General features: G+C 31.6%; 1 protein-coding gene across 1 annotated transcript; it reads right to left on the bottom strand.

Moving 5' to 3' along the window:
* Window positions 1-3,708: 3,708 nt before the first annotated feature.
* On the bottom strand, window positions 3,709-16,206 carry LOC134697988 (brevican core protein-like). The gene is made up of 5 exons (XM_063560274.1): window positions 15,872-16,206; window positions 13,028-13,130; window positions 9,496-9,575; window positions 6,956-7,046; window positions 3,709-3,935 (listed from the first exon to the last, which is right to left on the bottom strand). Exons 1-5 carry the CDS (start codon window positions 16,181-16,183, stop codon window positions 3,709-3,711), a joined length of 813 nt encoding a protein of 270 aa, XP_063416344.1. The 5' UTR covers window positions 16,184-16,206.
* Between the last annotated feature and the right edge of the window lie 894 nt (window positions 16,207-17,100).

The raw sequence follows: 17,100 nt of genomic DNA, 5'->3' as shown, positions 1-17,100 counted from the left end.
GAAGAAAGTTATTAAAATTTTAAAAACTTTAACCACAGAGTGAATGTAATGTTCCACGCAGAAAAACTAAGTCCATTTATAAGCAAAAAACAGAAAAAAGGAATTTTATTTTTGCAAACTTTACTTCTGGATACTATCTTATGATCATAAACAAGCTTCTGTCCAAGTTTGGTAGAACTCCAGTATAGTTTAAGAAAGATATTCAAATTTTAAAAACTTTAACCACAGAGTGAATGTAATGTTCCACGCAGAAAAACTAAGTCCATTTATAAGTAAAAAACAGAAAAAATGGAATTTTATTTTTGAAAAATTTACTTCTGGATACTATCTTATGATCATAAACAAGCTTCTGTCCAAGTTTGGTAGAAATCCAGTATAGTTTAAGAAAGTTATTAAATTTTCAAAAACTTTAACCACAGAGTGAATATTTGTGGACGCCGCCGCCGACGACGACGACGGAATGTAGGATCACTTAGTCTCGCTTTTTCGACTAAAGTCGAAGGCTCGACAAAAATGAATTATTGTGCTTCTTTGATATGGCAAATCTAACCGTGTTAATATTCTTAATTTTTGGTCCTGTTTTTATATTGATCTACGTTAAGGTCCAAAGGGTCCAAATTTAAAATCAGCTTGATTTTAACAAAAATTGAATTTTTGGGGTTCTTTGATATGGTGAGTCTTAACATGTACTTAGATTTTTGATTATGGGCCCAGTTTTCAAGTTGGTCCGATCAAAAATTGAATTCTTCGGGTTCTATGATATTCTGAATTTAACCATGTATTTAGATTTTGGATATTGGACCAAAATAGGTAAATGTCCAATTTAAAATTTTTAAGTTGAAGTTCTTTATAGACCACATTCAATCTGTGTCAAAAACCTATGTTGTGTCAACTATTTAACCACAATCCAAATTCAGAGCTGTATCTAGCTTGAATGTTGTGTCCATACTAGCCCCAACCGTTCAGGTTTCCACCTCTGCAGTCGTATAAAGCAGCACCCTGCTGAGTATCTGTTCCATTCATTTGTTTTTTCTTAATTTGTGTGAATTAACATTGTTACAGTAAATGCTAATTACTACACTTGCATACCACAACAAATACTGTATTGGTACATGTATCACTTATATTTGTATCCATATAACGAAACAAAAAATGAAAAGGAATAATTTTGCAATACCTTTTGAGTACTAAATAGCTTTTTAGGTATTTAGACATATTTTAAGACTTATTAAGTAGATGTTGATGATATTTGCTTGACATGCTTCAAATTCGATCAGATTACTTTTGGAGCAGTTATGAGTCTTTGAAGCATGCTCACAAAGGTTCTTTTGGTGAAATCATTTTTATTTTGGTCAAAATTTGTCTTTGCTTCGACCAGCTTTGGAGGAGATATAAAGAATTGATATAAATCAGCACAGAGGTTTACTTCCGATCTTATTTAGCCCCAATAAGGCAGCAACCATTTGATTTTCTGGGGGGGGGGGGGGGGGGGGGGGGGGGGGGGGGCTATGGTTTTTTTTGGAAAAAAAAGTTTGTTTCCAGGTTTTGGTGAAAAAAATAATTTGTTTTGAACCCTGAGAAAAAATTTTTTTTTGTTTCACCCTCAGCTGCCACTATATGTTATGCTAAAATTGAAAGAAAAAAATTGTTTTCGGTTTGTCGGTAAAAAAATAGATTGTTCTTCGCCAAAGGCGAAAAAAAAAGTTTGCACAGAAAAAAAAACATAGCCCCCCCCCCCCCCCAGAAAATCAAATGGTTGCTGCCTAATCATGTCAGACTTAAGCCATTGTCATTACTTAAAACCAATAAATGTATTCTAATCTGAGGAAGAAATTCGACATTTTAAATTTTTTTTTTACTAATGATACTGACGATCCACCACAAAGTAATGTAAATAGAACCATACCAATAGTAAGCAAATACATATAAAAAAAGATGAGGTATGATTGCCAATGAGACAATTCTCCACAAGAGACCAAATCGACACAGAAATTAACAATTCCCAGCTACAAAATGTATCCAAAACCAAAGATGTAGAACATGTTCTATCATAATCATTTGGTAACTAATGTAATTACTGTCTCCCCATGTCTGTATTGAACATAAAAAAATATCAAATAAATAACACTCCTAATGCTCAGATCGGTTGTCACCGTGCAACACAGTTATTAACACCATATAGGAAAAACATAGAACTTTATTGTCATAAGACACTGTCAAACATCCAAACACACTATCCACACTCATCTGTGTCCACACTTGTTCTTAGATAAAAAAAAAGTTGTCTCATTGGCTAGCAAACAAAATATTATTTATTTATTTCAGTCGCAGGATAATTCGATTATAATGAAATGCGATTCCTTATACGTAATAAATATCAAGACTTTGCACGTTTTTTGCTAACTTATGTGCCTATACTTTAGACTTTTTAGTGTTTAAGGACTTAGCTTGTTTAAACATGGGTTACCTGTTGTGTGAATTCATGTCATTTTTTTAGTACTTTTTCTTTTTTTTATCTGGCGGTCTTATTTTTCAAATCAAATAACTTTAAACAACAACTCGAACATTACTTTAATCTGAACTTTAACTTAATAGATCACCCAAACCGCATCACTCAAACGACATATGGAAATTGGTTGAAAAATAGAACATATTTTTTTTCTGAATTGTCGCGTGGTTTTACCTCATAAAGTAATGAGATAACCATATCAAATCATGACAGGACCACACCAAATACTATAACTAACACATCATTTAGTGTTAAATCATCAAATGAAACATCATTACGTAATGTTAAAGCCATATAAAGGAATAGGCAAATCATCATTACAACATAACAAAACCACGTCATGTAATGACAAAACTACATGACGTTTAGTCACATACACATCAAATAATGTGCAAACCACCTTGGCTAATGACACAACCACATAACATAATGGTGAATCTACATCGAGTAATGACAAAACCATATCAAGTAATGACAAAACTATATCAAGTCAATACGAAAACATATCATGTAATATGGAAATATCGTGTTATCACTATTCCTTATTGAGTTATATCAAAACATTATTACGTAATGCCGTAACCATATTATGTAAAAACAAACTATCATCAATTAATACTTAAACAGCATAACGTAATATCAGAGTACCACATTAGACAGCTGTGGCGTTCGATGAAAAGGTTATGCTACACTTGTAAAGACTTTTTGTCAGATATTCGGTATCCTTTAGATTTTAATCAAGAAAGTGGCAATAAGAAAATGAAGCCCGCTAAACCTTCATTTTTTGGATTATATTGCATACACTTTAAAAAGAAATAAAAATTAAATAAATCTAATAAAATCCCGTCTTTCTTTTTTTGTATTTTTTAAAATGAAAAAGATGCCTGTTTTAAGTGTATGAAATAAGAGAAGATAATTTCCAGCCAAATTTATAATTGAATACTTCTACAAAAAAAGAACACGGGTCTAGTATTTGTCATTGCTTTTTTTAAGTTCCCTTATTTGTAATTTATTAACAGAGATGTGGGTTTTATATGAATTATTTCGTAATGATGATATAATATATCATTCTTTTAAAATGTTGTCATATATATTATAATGTTATTTACCAATCGGATGTTATAAATTGGCGTAAAATGGAAGGAACGAGTGCAACATGGACTGTAACGAAATGTTGAAGCTAAATGAAATACATCTCTTCACAACAGTTTCTCACACACATATCCATAATTATTATAACAAGGAGCATCATTCCATCTGTAACTACTTGTCCAGCATTCAACTTTACAAAACATACCACAGCTTTCTATTTCTCCGCCATTTGGTTCAGAAGGGAACCAATCGTTATACGTAAGCGTTGAATTATCATAATCCCAAACCCAATGTCCTTCTGTTTGACGATCATTTAATCCTATCCACATTTGGTCTAAAAAAAAGTTAGTGGACAATAAGATGATTATGGGTAATATGTGGCAATGAGACAACAATCCATTAAGTCACATTAAAAAGGTTAATACATGTTTATAATATCAAGAAACCGTAGATGTATAGAGGTCCCTAACAAATTAAGACGTTTAGATCGTGTGCATCGAGTGTAATACGATATTTATCCACTCGAGACAGTTAAATTTTCAAATTTAAAACGCGAGGCTCGTCGAGAGTTGATAAATATCGTATTATACAAGATTTTGTTTTGTCATGTTGGTGGTGGTTATTAATCCAGTCTTTTCGAATTATCTGCAAAAAGATGTGTGCTTTTCAATGTGACGTCATCAGGCTTGGTAATCTTTTGCATGCCTTCACAATAGAAAATTCAGAGGAAAGCAAGAAAATCAACGTCATTCTTGGATTTTAACCAATAAAGAACTGAGATCAAACGAACCACGTGTTGATTTTTTTTTATACAGTGGGTGCAGAAAGATTTATTTTTTTATACAGTGGGTGCAGAAAGATTTTTTTTTTATACAGTGGGTGCAAAAATTGACGAAGATTTAGAGAACATCTTTTTATTCTATAAAAATTTCCAGGCTTTTTTTTGTGTTGCCGTTTTTTTTTTTTTATATAAAATCCACATCTCTGTTTTAAACGATGCAAACCTGTACATAACATCTCTATCAATTTATGATTAATGTCTAATAAACCTTAACAAAATTGATTCGAGCTAGAGGATACTTTATGCAATTTAGAGGTTTAAAATTTCAGGTGGATTAAAAGGTACATAACTGTAAAACAGTGAATGACTCAAAACCCAAATTCGAAATCTGTCTGTGTGTTGTGGTTCTCAGTATTGTGTATGATTGTCATTAAACTTGCATGAGGCAACATAAAGCAAGAGTGTGGAAAAGGAAATGAGACGAACGATCGGACAGATGAAAGATGAACATTTTAAGCTTCCGTTGCCTATGGCTGAGTCCTAAAAAAGGTGAACATTTATATCTAGAAGCCAATTAGTATAGGTCTTTAACAATCTTCAATAATCTTACACACGTGTCTACATAAAATCACAATATTTAAATTAATTATTTGTTTTAAGTTGTTGGGTTTATATGTTCACAATATCTACATCTCTATTCATTAATTTGTAAGCAATGCTATACATAATAACAATTATGAGAAATATTTAGCATACGTTTGCCTGATTTATTTGCAATTTAAACAGTATTTAGGCATTTTAGAAGCCAACATTGTTTTGAGACAATGGACACATGCCTTCACATTAAACCATGCACTAAATTGTCTCACATCTAACAAGCAAAGAATATCATAAAAACTGAATTGGACAGTTCTATAATTTAGCAAAGCACAAACCATAATTCTTTATCTTTTTTAGGGGAGAGGGTATTTTGTCAATCAATAATACAAATTCAACCCTTTTATTATTTAAGAAAAAAAAAAGAAAACAAGTCTTCCACTATCTAACATAAGAAGCTCTTAAGAGCCTGTTTTGCGCACCTGTCTGTACTGTGGTTTTGGAAATCATGTACAATAAGACTGACTTATTATAATATAAAGCATTCGATACCCTAATCCTGATTGAGAAAAAGTTTTGTTTAATTTGGTCTCGAAATTAAATTAAAAGCAGGTCATCCCATCGTAGTCAGCTAGGACCTTGATGTTCAGTGCTTGTCATTTGTTCGTGTGGTTCTTATTTGTATATTAATTAAGCCGTTGGTTTTCCAGTCGTAGTGGTTTTAAACTTGTAAATTTTGGGGCCCTTAATAGAGTGCTGTTAGGTGTGAGCCAATGCTCCGTTTTGAAGACCGTACTTTGACCTATAATAATTTACTTTTACAAAGTGTCACTTAGATGGGGAGTTGTCTCATTGACACCCATAACACATCTTTTTATAACTATTTACAATAGTTACTGATGACCCCTTATCATTTTTTGAAGTAGTTTTTAAGTCCTGACCATTAAAAACTGGGATTTTTTTTACAATTTTCTCATATACTTATATAGTAAACCCCTATGTTCTATATTTATCAGTGTTAGCTATGATGGTTAAATGGCAGAGTTATCGAATACATTCAATCAAGAGATATAGTCTATTGAAAACTAAGTTTAATTCTTATTGGCCCAGTATTTTAGTGGAGAAGACATTTTTCAGAAATTACAACAATTGAAGAAAATTGTTTAAAAATAACCAGAAAGAGCAATATCTCTGTAAAGGGTAAATTGACAGTTTTGATCTAACTATCTTATTTGTAATTCGAAATTTGTTGTACCAAGTGAACATTGTTTTAGATAAGAACCACAAACTGCAGAATTCGTCAATTCAGGGGAAGCGGGTTGTCTTATTTGTCTGCAAATTTCACAGAATCAAAGAATGTATATAGCCTGAACCTGATTAACGTTTTTAACCGTTGAAGATTCAGAAATATAAGCAACAAAATGCGTTTCATGAATTATTTATAGTCGGTGGTATCGGACATTTTTCTAAAACGGGATACCCTTATGAGATTGTGACCAAGTTTAGTTATATTCGTCTCAGTAGTTTAAGAGAAGACGATTTTTGTAAAGGTTAACGACGGAGGAGGAGTTATGGTGTGGTTTGAATAAAGTCTAAATGACATGTTTCTCGCGCTGAATACTCAACATACATTTGTTTAATCATATTTGTTGATTGTGGATAGGGAAACAAGTTATTTCAACTTATATAAACCCCTTTCCACTTCGCGGGGCCAGTGCTGCCTTGCACCGGTATTAACTTACTCTTTTTCGAAATCTAAAAAGGTGTCTTTTATGTGCAAGAGATATGGCTCTCATATTATATATTAAGCTTATATAGTTGTAAGCTTGATATTAGATCTGTTGTTATTTTTCGTAACTTTTAATATATTCCAACATTAGTGTTGGTCATATGAATAAAAATAAATGCACAGATATGTCAACGAGACAGCAATATGTCAGTTCTGGTTCATTGTATTATAATTACAAGATAAGTACACAATGTACCTTTAATTATGGACTTAATCCATGTGTTCTCCTCACTATTTTCAATTTTCACCAAGTATCCCCCTAATGTCTGGCATTCAACCTACAAAAATATTTGCACATGTAAACATTTCTCTGTTATAGCTGATATGGCATCATATTACACTAGTTAGACAAGGCATGATATAAGATATGTGTCATAACGATAAAGTTTAGATATATTACTGCCATTAAAAGTGGCGACCGATTTTAATATTGATAGTCAATGTTTAGATAAAGTAAAACAATTACCCCTTCCCACAATAACAGCGCTCGGTTTAATGTGTTGTATTGTATTTTATATTCATTATCCACTTAACATATGTCTTCTTTAGTTATTTTTCTTATGAATATATATTGTATACTAATTTAATACTAATGGAAGTTATACTTTATGTGACATTTGTTCATACAATGTCATGTGCCAAGTCAGGAATATGACAGTTGTTATACACAATCAGTTTCCATTCGTGTAGGAGTTTACTTTATAAAAAAAAAGAAGATGTGGTAGGATTGCCAATGAGACAACTATCCACAAAAGACCAAAATGACACAAACATGAACAATTATAGGTCATCGTACGGCCTTCAACAATGAGCAAAGCCCATACCGCATATAGTCAGCTATAAAAGGACCCGATAAGACAATGTAAAACAATTCAAGCGAGAAAACTAACGGCCTTATTTATGTAAAAAAATGAACGAAAAACAAATACTTAACACATAAACAAACGACAACCACTGAAATAAATAATTTAGTTCAGTGATGATGATTTCCGTAATATTCCTTTAATAGTCAATGTGTTTCAGTTTGTAACCCGGATTTGTTTTTGCTTAATTAAATTATGGCAACTGAACAGCGTTATACTAATGATGCCTTTGTTTAACATTTAAGGTGGTATCCGACACTTTTACTTTATACATTAGGTTTGCTTGTTTAATTCAGGGGAAAAAAGACAAAAACAATTACCTTGATCCTGTGATAGAATTATAAATATTTCAAAAAAACACAATCTTATTCGGAAAATGTTATTATATAGCAGTTCGACAAACAATTTTTATTCTAGAGAAGCCCAATACACATTAACAATAGAACACGATTTAAAAGTTCAGTAAATATTACAGATATATCTCCCTGTAGAGTTATGTACTATCTTAATCCGATACGGTTTATTGGCTAAATGGTCTACTTTCCTGAAAAAAAACCCTTTGTAATAATTTTTGGGGAGGCTTGTTCCAATATCCAACACGATAAGACAAAACAGTTCAATAAAACAGAGTCCTGAGAAGTATTTTTAGGGTTATTATTATCAGTTCTTCTAATGACCACAAGTTTAACAGGCCAATATAGGGAACTTTAGAGAGCATATATAAATTAAAATCAAATGAAACATAACTACTCAATGTCAGATTTGACTTAGAGTTAAATATTAGTTATGTAAAATTAAAACGCTACGTTACTAAATTGATTATGGATAATATTTTTCAAAAGCGTTCATCAAAACGTGGTTTTTGGCTTATAACGTTGTAGACAATATAATTTAGCCAATGATGTGACGTTATTTTCGGGTCACGATCTTTAAAATTAACTTTAATCCTTTAGATTTTGAAACGGCGAATTCCCAAGCACTGTATCCTATATGAACTGAGAAGTATATTGACACAGCCGTAATAAAACAATCTGTATGCTTATATACTCAAAACACGTATTTTAGGAACAACCTTCACCATATCTGTAACCAACAGTTTAAGTTCAAGAGCATATATAAAAATCAATGACAGCAAATTAATGTAACGTATTGCCGCATTTTGTCACATGTCATGAGCAGCCCGACACTTAAAAAATGTACAACAACTCGAATGTGACCTGAACTGTGTTCTTAATTTGTCAGCAGTTCCTGTCCATCATTCATACCTAACGTGTTATTCCTGTAAACAACGTTTTCATTTTATATCACTTGATACGGCATCATACACTTAGTTGTATCTTGCTAACATCTAGACATTACCAAACAAATATTTCGTATTGTTATACCTTACATTAAATCGATTTGGCTTATAATCGTCATAGTTTAAATTCGACGTGTTTCTTCTAAAATTAGCAGAAGCGATATATAACCAAAACAAATTGAAGTCTGAATCGAACATTTCTATCATTTACTGGTGAATCACCCTTGTCGGACTTAATTATCACGAGTTGACCTCCCTTTAAGTATGACGTCGCTTAATGTCAGATGAACAAAACAAATATGCCAACGGTCAGGTTAGAAGTCCAACAAGTAACGAAGAAACAAGACTAAAACAAGACTTTCAAATTCATTTAGTGTCGACGATGTTTTGTATTTTAAGTATTTTGATAGTCTGTTACAATATTGTACTTTTAATAGTAATATAATTGTTCGGTACAATAAAACAGTTATGGCTAAAGCCCAAGCGGAATAACTCTTAATCGGGTTGATTATTTAAGTTATTCAATTACTCAGCGGGTCAAAATTGTATATTGTTATTAATTACCTTTGCATTTTCCAAAGACCTTTTGGTATACACAAACAAATAACAGTGATTCGAAAATGATATCCAATCATTCAGGCATTCTGTAAATTGAAATGTATGTTGTCAAATGGTAATGTAGAATTCGAAATAACATTATAATGATTTAAGAATTTTAATAATGATCATTTAATGGTACAAGAAAGACAAAATCACATGTAAGAAGCTACAATGACCGGAAAGATTCAAAACAAATTTCGATGTTGTTATCTTCCCCCCCCCCCAAAAAAAATGTAATCTTTCACATTTATTCTGTATTGAGAAATAATTTGTGCTTCCAATGGACAGTTATTTCTTTCGCTTCAAAGAAAAGTTGTTAAACATAGACGTCTATTCCTATTGATTTGTTCTATGTGTTTACTGTAATCAAGGACCGTTAAATCGAATTTAATAAAATTGCCTTAAAAATGTTTAATTTGAGTATTACTATTCTAAGTCTACCTTTTATTTCAATTTCCTGAGATTTTTTAATATCTAAAACTTATGCATATATCAATAAGATGGGATAGTTTTTACACGCTCGACTAAGTCAGAAAGTTTTATGGTATAAACTACATACATAAAATGGCCAACAAAGATACAAGTATCTTGTCTTGGGAAGGGATAAATTCTACTTTTTAAAGGATCACTCTGATTCAAACAATAAATTCTCTGAAACTGACGTTCGGGGGACGTGTTTTTCAACAGACTATCGGCATTCCAATTGGAACGAAGTGTGCCCCTCTTCTTGCCGACTTATTTCTTTATTATTATGAGGCTGACTTCATACAGGAATCTTGTAGGAAGGAAGATAAGAAGTTAGCAATATCCTTAAACTCTACTTTCCGCTATATATATAGAGGATGTCATTTCACTAAATACTTAAAAATTTAGTGGCTTTGACGAATGCATCTATCCCATTGAACTAGAGACAAAGGATACAACAGATACAGTTAAGTCGTCCTCATATCTCGACTAACATCTAGAAATTGATAATGAAGGTCAATCGGAAACAATTCTACTTATAGACAAAAGGGATGATTATAGCTTTCCAATTGTGAACTTTTCATTTCTAAGCAAATACATTCCAGCAGCATATATATATCATCAAATTGATATGATATTCCCGTGCTTGCATTTTCTATCATGATTTTCTTGCTCACTAGGAAGCTATCAAATCAAGAGTTTCAAATGGTGAAGTTGAAATCATCTCTTTTCGTAAATTTTTGCAGACGCCATCACGAGTTGGTTGACCGTAATGGCATAACCGTTTCACAAATGATTTCGGATATGTTCCTACGTCATATTTCAAATCACCTTCCCTTTCATAAATGTAACATGCCGAATTAGACTATTTACCATATTTTCCCTCTAGTATCTCTCGTTCCCCTTTTTCTATTTCGTCCGTCATCTTTATAGTCTTAACATCTAATAAGAAGATACTAATTTTCTATGTTATATTTGTTGTTCTCATCTGATTTTGTCTAATAGTTCGTTTCTGTGTGTGTTACATTTTAATGTTGTGTCGTTGTTCCCCTCTTATATATTTAATGCGGTTCCCTCAGTTTTTAGTTTGTAACCAGGATTTGTTATTTTCTATCGATTTATGAGTTTCAAACAGCGGGATACTACTGTTGCCTTTATTAATAATACAATAATTATTCTTTGCTATGAATAAACACCACATTTTGGTACATGTACAATAACTTTTTTATTTACCATACAAACATTGAATATTATGCATGTAGAATGTAAATATGTCTACAATATGATTGGTTTTATTGCTAATGCTTTAAATTTCATAGGCATATTTGTATTAATAAAAAAAAGGTATATACCCATAATTTTCTTTTTTTTTAACATGCCCAACTTTTGTTTTTGTTGTAGCAAGGGTAACTTAAAACAACAGAATATTATATGAAAAGATATAAAGGTAAAGTTATATCATGTATATTGGTTTAGACTTGTAAAACTCAGTATTGTCAAGTAAAGTTAATACACAATTCAAAATGTTCAGAATATTTCAAGCCATCATGAAAAAAATAAGAATGTCTAGAACTTCAAGATGGTATTCAAATGTCAAGAATTTGTCAAGAATTTGAAAACCATATTCAGAATATCAAAATATTTATCGAGTAAATATCATACAAATTAATATAACTGAGAATTTGTCAAGAAAAAATTAAGATACAATTCATACTTTTGGAGAATGTCGAGTAATTGTTCATGTAAATTAAAAAAAAAATTATTTGGTCTTTTCAGACGTTAGGACTGTCTTAGTGCAAAGATTCAGTTTGGTAACAAGCATGCATTCCGCAAACCTAACAGACTTTGAATATGTATTCGTCAAATATCAACTAAACTATTCTAGAAAAAGGCAGTTTTGTGACAAGATTTAAAAAATCAATTTTCGAGGGAAACTTGTTTGTCCACAAGAACATTTCCCTACCGCAGATCGGATTTTCCTTCTCCTACACTTAGGGAATATCGGTTGAGAAATTTCCCGTTTACATTTGTCTATTCTTCTAGTCTTGTGGGCGATTAATAATTGTAAAATGTATTTAAGGTATAATGGCCATATATTTGTATTGTGTGTACATATTTATAACCGCACGGTACATTTATTATTTAATATTAGTTGACAAAATGAAAGCAATAGATTTTGTTATTTAAATCTCTATTGAAGGATTGATATTGGAAACAGGATAACACGTGAAGACATCGATTATATATAATGTATTGAAATAAAAACCAATAGTTTATGAGTTTTAAATTGTAAATACGACATTATACATATTTTATTATTAAAAGCAATAAAATCAAGACATTTTATGTTAGTTATTACTTGCTTGATAAACTTATCACTGTAGATCTTCATTATTGTAACGGGGAAATAATTTTACAATCTAAAACATTTTATCTCTTGTCCAATATCTCGGTTAATATGTTTGTAATTGAATTCAATTGTTTACATTTTCTTCGTTTAAACTTTGGTGGATAGTTGTCTCATTGGCAATCATACCACATCGCCTTACTTTTTAAAACAAACTGTACTTTCTGGGTTTTTTTTATATTTTATACAAGTTTTTTCTATCTTTTGAACCAATCTGATGATTAAGACCGAATGAATCAAAGACTGGCAAATGAAGGACACTTTATCAAGGATTTTCCGTCAACATTAAACGGATCTACGTAAACACGTTTGATTTATCTTCCCTTACTGTTATTGTAACGTGATAAACGTTACCAACGGCAAGTGTAAGACATTGTTTAAACGTCGCCTGAAGATTGCCAGAAGGCATGAAAGCGCTAGTGACAATATTTTAACGAACTGTTATTATTTGATGTGAAATGTAGTTTGCGAATTTATTATTTTTATTATATAGATGTATAGATACAAAAGATAGAACAAAAACACTTTAAACGGAACAATGCATAGTGAACTTTAATTATATGAATAATTCAACTGCAATGGTAGCTTTAATGAGAACTGTATAAAGAATCAATTTTACCTTACCTTTCACATCTACATTACATATATTAATGTTATCTTTCAGAGTGTTGCAAACTTCTCCCTCAACACAAGCATCGCTGCCAGGACATGGATCATAATAGGAGTCCTAAAAATAGTAAAAACAAAGTAAAATCAGTGTCAGCAACCCTAACTTCTACTGATGAGTCTTATGAAGACGAAATGCGCGTCTGGCGTACTAAATTATAATCCTGGTACATTTGATTATTAGTACTATTTACACCACTGGGTCGCTGCCACTGCTGGTGGACGTTTCGTCTCCGAGGGTATTACCAGCCCAGTATTCAACACTTCGGTGTTGACATGAATATCAATAACGTGGTCACTTTTATAAATTTCCTGTTTACAAAACTTTGGATTTTTCGAAAAACTAAGGATTTTCTTGTTATGGCACACTTTTTGGGAATTTTGGATCCTCAATGTTCTTCAATTTTGTACTAGTTTGATTCATACATATTTTGATAAGAACATCACCGATAAGTCTTATAAAGACAAAACGCGCGTCGAGCGTACTAAATTATAATCCTGGTACCTTTGATAACTATTTGCATATAAAGCCGATTTCTAATAGACAAGGAAGGCAATCAAATATAGTCTATTTTGTAGTGAAATTGGTAGTATGTATGAATTCACAATATATTAGGACACAACATGCATTTAAATTCTCTGTTATTGTTTCACGAAATAAAACATTATCGTCGAAAACCTTGTTTTTTATATAACGTTCGTTGTATTTTTGTCGTTTTCCGCTTTTTTTGTCGTAGTGTTGTCAGTTTGGTTTTGACCTACATGTTGGAGGTTTGATATTCCTTAGTTATCCTCTGTCTCTCTCATTATTATTCTAATCGCTAGATTTGAATAAAGTTGATTTAAGATAAAGTTATTTTCTAAAAAACATGATCATATAAGTAGTTATCAAAAGTACCAGGATTATAAAGACCAGTTCTTGTGTCTCTTCATTAGATTCCGGTGCAGTACCGATTATAATATACACTTCTTTTGTATACTTTCAAAATCCTGTATGGCATAGCGCCCGTCTACCTTGGGGAACTCACTAGCGCCTATCAAACGTCAATATATCTTAGATCGGAAAATGCAATGCAGCTTTTACAACCTCGTGTACGTACCAACATCTGTGGAGAAAGACGTTTCGACAAATCAACTGCGAGCCTCTGAAACATTATTCCTAGATATCTAAGACATGAACACTCAATCAAACTTTTTAAGAAAAAATAAAAAAAAAACACCATTATTTTAGACTCGCTTTCAGTGATAACATTTACCTTTTTATACTAACAATAACTTTTTAACTATGAACTTTTCGTTGTAGCATTACATGTATAACATGCCTTTCAATAATGATTAGTTTTTAATAATTTTTTTTACTTTTCTGTTCATCTTGCTTTTTATATGTGTTTCAAAATTTTATTTGATCTTATTGCATGCATTGATTGTTTTATTGTTTAACACTTTTTACGATATTGAAAAATAAAAGAATATCGAAAAATTGTTGACATGCTTAAATTCAGATAACGAAATATTGCTTCGCCTGAGTCAGCTAAGGGTTTAAAGAGTTTGCTACTTAGCTAAGTTGTAATAACGAGTTGAATAAACAAAGCCGTTATAACAAATAAGTAAAGTCAAATGTTCACGGACCTCTTTTTTCATACATAATATATGAATTGATTATGTATGCAGATAAATTGTGGCAATTTTTTTGAATAAATAAGCATATTTTTTTTATTTAGATAAAATATGAAGCCAAAAAATAATACTTATTTAGTTATCAAAGGTACCAGGATTATAATTGAATATGCCAAAAAAGAATTTCGTCTACATAAGACTAATCAGTGACGCTTAGATCAAAATAGTTCCAAAACCAAACAAGAACAAAGTTTAAAAGCATTGAGGACCCAAAATTCCGAAAAAAAGTTGTGCCAAATGCGGCTAAGGTAATCTATTCTTGGGATAAGAAAATCCTTAGTTTTTCCAAAAATTTTAAATTTGTAACAAATTACCATATAATTGATATTTATGTCAACACCGAAGTGTTGATTACTGGGCTGGTGATACCCTCGGCTGAAGTGATAAATTGATATTGAGTACATAAAGATGTGGTATGATTGCAAATGAGACAACTATCCACAAAAGACAAAAATGACACAGACATTAACAATTATAGGTCACCGTACGGCCTTCAATAATGAGCAAAGCCAATACCGCATATAGTCAGCTATAAAAGGCCCCAATAAGACAATGTAAAACAATTCAAGCGAAAAAACTAACGGCCTTATTTATGTAAAAAAATGAACGAAAAACAAATATGTAACACATAAACAAACGACAACCACTGAATTACAGGCCCCTGACTTGGGACAGGCTCGTACATAAACAATGTGGCGGGATTAAACATGTTAGCGGGATCCCAACCCTCCCCCTAACTAGGGACAGTGGTATAACAGTACAACATAAAAACGAACTATAAAAATCAGTTGAAAAGGCTAAACTCATCAGATAGACAAACAATAAAAGTGGACGTGGCCGGGTAATTATACATCCCTTATTATCTTTGAATTCAATCCAAAACAAGAAAAAATCTGCCGAACAATAAAACAACAAATGCAATTATCAAACAAAACAAAACATTCACAAAAAGACTAATCACCAAAATCCCTCCAAATAAAAAGAACACCAATAAAAATGAATTGCTAAAAAAAACATACAAATGCAATCAAAAGTAAAAACTACAAATATTCGAATCGAAGAATAAGGAATACCTAAGTAACTGAAACTCAATGAAAGTCCATCTTTAGTAAAAATCTTACTCACCCCTCTGTATTGTGTCATATCAACATACACGCAATTTGTTTCGTTCACAAACTCTGTTTCTGAGCTACTAATCATTTTGTTAATGTCACATCTTCGTGTTATGCTGTTGTAGTTAAATGAGCGACACTTTGTTCTTCGGATACATTCGTTGTAACATGCATTCGGACCAATGTTAGAGAAAGTGATATATGTATATCTGTTTAACCTAGCCCCAGTCTTATCTGCATCTACACGTAATGTTCTGACGGTGCATTGCTGAAAATATGCAACTCCAACATTATAAAGAAATACTACTACTGTAAATACCTCCATTGTAAGATATTCAGCTAGAAATCAAATCTTTCGTTTTGAACACATTCTCATCCGTTTCTACTCGGCCGATTCCGTACCTTCAGATAAAGAATACCTGAGTCATCCGAGCATTACCGAATGAACACATTCAATGTGACACTGTATATAGGGCGTTATTAATCCCAGAACGATCATTTGAATTAAATAAACATGTTTTGCGTCATTCATTTCGATGCTTATCTTTAACAAAAGACAAGTACAAAGTGAACATGAACTATTCACTTCAATCAATATAATACTAATTAATATTTTATCGAAAACGTTACCTTAATGTTTAAGGAAGAGTGAAATGTTTGCCATATTTATTAATTATCCAGGGGCAAACACATTTTAAACATCTTTGTCATGTAGTTTTTTAGCAGTTTATATACATGATATATGCATTTCATTATTGGAATCCATTAATTATATTTGGTTTCCAGAGAAAAGTTGACATTATTTGTATATAATTTGTACATTTTTGAAAATATTGTCGTTGGTTACTGTTTATTTTTTTATTTTTTTATTTTTTAACGTTAATCTGACCGTCGGGTTTCTAGTATGATCTGTTCAATGCGTTATCATGTCAGGGCCTTTTATTATTAACGGCGATAGAAGTATTATAGTGTTCAAAAGTCATTAATAGATTAAAAACAATATATCCGGGTTATAAAATCAAACCGAGTGAAACACATCAACAAATAAGGAAAACACATGAGTTTCAGGAACACTGAGTAACAAAAAAACCCCAAAACTCAAACAAACCACTAACATTCATATAAACGAGCTATTTGATAATAAATGCCATATTCCTGATTTGGTACAGGAATTTTTAAGAAATTTTTGGTTATACCTTGTTTGATGGCTTGCCAAACAAGACTCATCAGTGACGCTCATAT

Source organism: Mytilus trossulus, chromosome 14 (genome assembly GCF_036588685.1).
Source record: "Mytilus trossulus isolate FHL-02 chromosome 14, PNRI_Mtr1.1.1.hap1, whole genome shotgun sequence".
Taxonomy (NCBI): Eukaryota; Metazoa; Mollusca; class Bivalvia; order Mytilida; family Mytilidae; genus Mytilus; species Mytilus trossulus.
This window is presented reverse-complemented; position numbering and strand designations above follow the sequence as displayed.